This window comes from Priapulus caudatus, unplaced genomic scaffold (assembly GCF_000485595.1).
Source record: "Priapulus caudatus unplaced genomic scaffold, Priapulus_caudatus-5.0.1 Scaffold378, whole genome shotgun sequence".
In the NCBI taxonomy this organism is placed as follows: Eukaryota; Metazoa; Priapulida; class Priapulimorpha; order Priapulimorphida; family Priapulidae; genus Priapulus; species Priapulus caudatus.
The window spans coordinates 99,003-103,137 of NW_014577439.1; the positions used below are offsets into that span (position 1 = coordinate 99,003).

The 4,135-nt window shown below is 43.9% G+C and overlaps 1 protein-coding gene across 1 annotated transcript in view; it reads right to left on the minus strand.

The window, feature by feature from the left end:
- Positions 1 to 4,135, minus strand: part of LOC106809698 — a gene marked incomplete in the record, with an annotated part of 29,209 nt that overhangs the window by 11,357 nt on the left and 13,717 nt on the right. The window contains 6 exon segments of the mRNA XM_014812868.1: positions 405 to 616; positions 1,206 to 1,325; positions 2,021 to 2,101; positions 2,378 to 2,492; positions 2,870 to 3,090; positions 3,625 to 3,828. Of these exon segments, the coding sequence (XP_014668354.1) occupies positions 405 to 616; positions 1,206 to 1,325; positions 2,021 to 2,101; positions 2,378 to 2,492; positions 2,870 to 3,090; positions 3,625 to 3,828 (953 nt within the window).

Consider the following 4,135-nt stretch of genomic DNA (forward strand, 5'->3'; position numbering starts at 1 on the left):
TCCCCTGTATCTTGTCACGCCCACCCACACGTGGTCATGACAACCCATACCTCATCACGCCTACCAATACCTCGTCACACTCACTCACACCTTGTCACACTCCCCTGTATCTTGTCACGCCCACCCACACGTGGTCATGACAACCCATACCTCATCACGCCTACCAATACCTCGTCACACTCACTCACACCTTGTCACACTCCCCTGTATCTTGTCACGCCCACCCACACGTGGTCATGACAACCCATACCTCATCACGCCTACCAATACCTTGTCACACTCACCCGTACCTTGTCACACCCACCCGTATCTTGTCACGCCCACCCACACGTGGTCATGACAACCCATACCTCATCACACCTACCAATACCTCGTCACACTCACTCACACCTTGTCACACTCACCTGTATCTTGTCACCTATCCTGATGTAGGCGCGTAGTTGTCCGTCCTCCAGCGCGATGGTGATGGCGTCGCGACGCGTGCTCGATGTCGTCGTCAGCAGTGCGGTGTCGGCCGATGACGTGAGGAAGTCAAACTTTATCTCCTCGTAGTCCTGCGATGACGGATCCACCTCCACGTAGAACGTTCCGTCAAAGTGTTGCACGCTCGGCACCGCTGTAACAATAATAGCAGTGACAATTATAATGATGCTAATGTATAATACTACTACTAATAATAGTAGTATTATTATTAATATGATAAAAATAATAATAATTAATAAAAAATATTGATAATGAAAATAATTATAACTTTAATAACAATATCTCCTCATAATCCCTGTCAAAGTTGACAAATCCACCATGACATGGAATAGGTCGATGGTCGAAATTGACACACCAGAACAAGCAGATCTTCTGCCAGAAAAGTGAAAATAACCATAACTCAAGTTTGAAAAATAAAACGGGTTTGTACCAACGATTTTTTTGCGTTTATGCTATCTGACTTTGCTAAAGGCATCGCCAGTGCGACACAGCGCTTACACCTGCAGCTCTAAACAGCTGTCATTCCTTTTGCTAATCAATTTACCCGGAAATGCTAAAACGTCTACGGAAAAGTGGTTTTTGGTTGTCACCCTCTGAAGAAAGAAGTAGCTGTTTTTTCTTCAAATTGCGGCAGCCGTATTTAACTGCAGAAATGCATGTGAGAAGACGGCAGGCATTCCTGTTTTTGTGCACCGTAATTACCCATGCAGCAATTTACTCACGTATCGTCTCGGGGTAGTTTATGATGACGTCCGGATCTTCTATTCCTAGCAGGAAGAAGAAGAGAGCTTTGCCGTTGACGACAGGTCCCTTTAGTGTTCCATTGAACAGCGTTCCTCTGTCTGTAGAACAAAAGTAGAAGGTATTACAGTTCATGAACAACATTATGCTGTGCAGGCGGTTATCATCACCAATTCAACGATTCATCTGAGTGATATAACCACTCCTCATATCAAATTATTTCTAGGATTGTCAAGCTACACCGATTCGTAAATGATTTTAAATTAACACAGGTATTCCATCATGTGGTTGTTGTGGCACTTTTGTATCGAGAATTGTCTTACATAACAATTAGTCCTATCGCAATGCTGAATGGCTAGGCAGATTAATTGATTGTCAATAATGTCAGGTGGATAATCTATCAACAATCTAGACAACAGAAAAGAGTGGAGAGGTCTTGGGCATACAACTTGTGAATGCTTCAACATAAAGAGAATCAAACAGTATGAAAAAAAAGTGAATGAAGACTAAAGAATTTGAACAAAAGATGATCTATGAACTTTATAGCGATAGATATTTGTACTACATTATTATTCTGTGTAATGCCCGTTTCGGGCTCTCACTAGGCGTATATATATATATAATCTAGTTATGCAGTGCAATATTTGTATATATATTATATACAATACATACTATATACATGTTTAAATATAAACAATATGAAACAATATTCTATACTATTAAAACATTATAACCAATGCATCGAAATGTAAGCTAAGCGAATAATTTGTTAACGTATTAGTTCTGAAATACATACCAAGTACGCCACCGTGGTCCGTGCCCACACCGAGATTGATATTGTGGATTTCCCACTTGTTGGCTCCACCGGGAACATCCACTGAAACAGACACACAGAGATAAGATCATTTATGTATATATATATATATATATATATATACTGGCAATGTGTGGACCATGAACACAAGTTTGCTGCACAAGTAATGCATATTAATGTATAATGTATAGTATCTACGTTAATGTATAATGTGTATTATCATATAGAATTCACGTTCATGTACGCGCACTGTCACTACACTGGGGGTTGTGTCATCATCAAGAGATATGTTCACTGCATTGAAGAGGGGGGCATGTCATCATCGAGGGATATACTCACTGCGTTGTGGGGGTACCATGTCATCAAGTGTGATGAACACGTGTTTGCCCACGTGATGCACGAACACTCGGTGATCCATCAGATCATTAAGGTTGGCTCCCAGTGGTGTGCTCTCCTGTAGTAGCCACACACACACCCACACACACACAATGAGTATGCTATATATATATATACAATGTACAACTGCACAAAGTATAAATCATATTCATATTCATTCTATATATATATAATGAATATGAATATTATTTATACTTAGTGCACTTACTGAAAACTGAGGCAAGGCATGCACCTCTTCCTCCCTTTATGTTTAGATAAACCTCTTCACCACTATCCTCTCTACACACACACCGCCCCCTCCACCTCCCACACACCCCTTCTCCTCTATTCTCACTTACACATACTCCACTCCCCTTCCTCCCTCCTTCCACTCCTTACTTCTCTTCTCCTCCTTCTCTCCCTCCCCCAAAGCACGCCCCAATTGTTAACACCCACCAGGATTTCTCCGTTCAGCATCATCGTCCACACCAGCTTCCCGTTGACTAGGTTCAGGGAACCGCGCATCGTTCCGTCGCGCGACGACACGCTCGCGAGGCCCGTGTTTGCCTCGCCCGTGTTGAAGATCAGCCACAGGTAGTTGTCGTGCTCCAGCTGCGACTTCTTCAGCGTCGCGAGTAGGTAGTAGTCCTTGTTGAAGCTCGTAGCACCGTCCCTACCTGTAATAGGGTTTCATGCAGCTACAGAAAAACATTTTCTGGGTTTTTTTTTTAGAATATTTATTTTTCAAGACCATTAGATAACCTTTTTCCGGGACTCTCCAGGCCTGTAAAAATGTTATCCTAATATTGCAAGACTTTCCAGGTTTTCTAGCACCTAAACAAACCTTGAGTAAGCGACGTTCAAGTTTCGCTCTAAAATCACGGTTATCGGTTATCAGTCTAGGAAGTGCACATTGCCAAGGTGACGATATCGAAAAGAAGGATTGTTACTGTATTCTGACAAATAATGTGACTATTGTAGATAATTCCACGGAACATCTCCACGCACACACGCACACACACACGCGCACGCGCGCACACACACGCGCACACGCACACACACACGCGCACGCGCGCACACACACGCGCACGTGCGCACACACACGCACACGCACGCACGCAATCACACACATACGAACACACGCATGCACACACATACACACACACGCACGCACGCACGCACGCACACACTGCTTGTCTAGGCGGCCGTACCGGTGGAGTGCGGATAGGAGATGTAGCGAATCTTGCGTCCGTACTCGCCCGTCTGGTACATGTTGATGAAGTTGAGGTCGTCCAGCACGACGTCCCTAATGTCGCCGCTGAAGACACCGTAACGATCATAGACGTCGGTCTTGTGCTGCAGACCACCGATGTTCAGCTGATCGATCCTCAGCCTTCCCAGATCCTTGATCTTAACTGCAGCACGGCGAGAGAGGTGTCGGTGAGAGAGCTCAGAGATATGTGCACATTTGATTGGTATCTTGAGTATAGTGTATAGTAGTATATGGTGAGATAGTAGGACAAATAAAAGGTGGGAAATAGTGATGATCTCTGCTATGTAGCTTGCTGCTCGGTGACTTACACTACTATCTAGCTTGCTGCTCGGTGACTTACACTACTATCTAGCTTGCTGCTCGGTGACTTACACTACTATCTAGCTTGCTGCTCGGTGACTTACACTACTATCTAGCTTGCTGCTCGGTGACTTACACTACTATCTAGT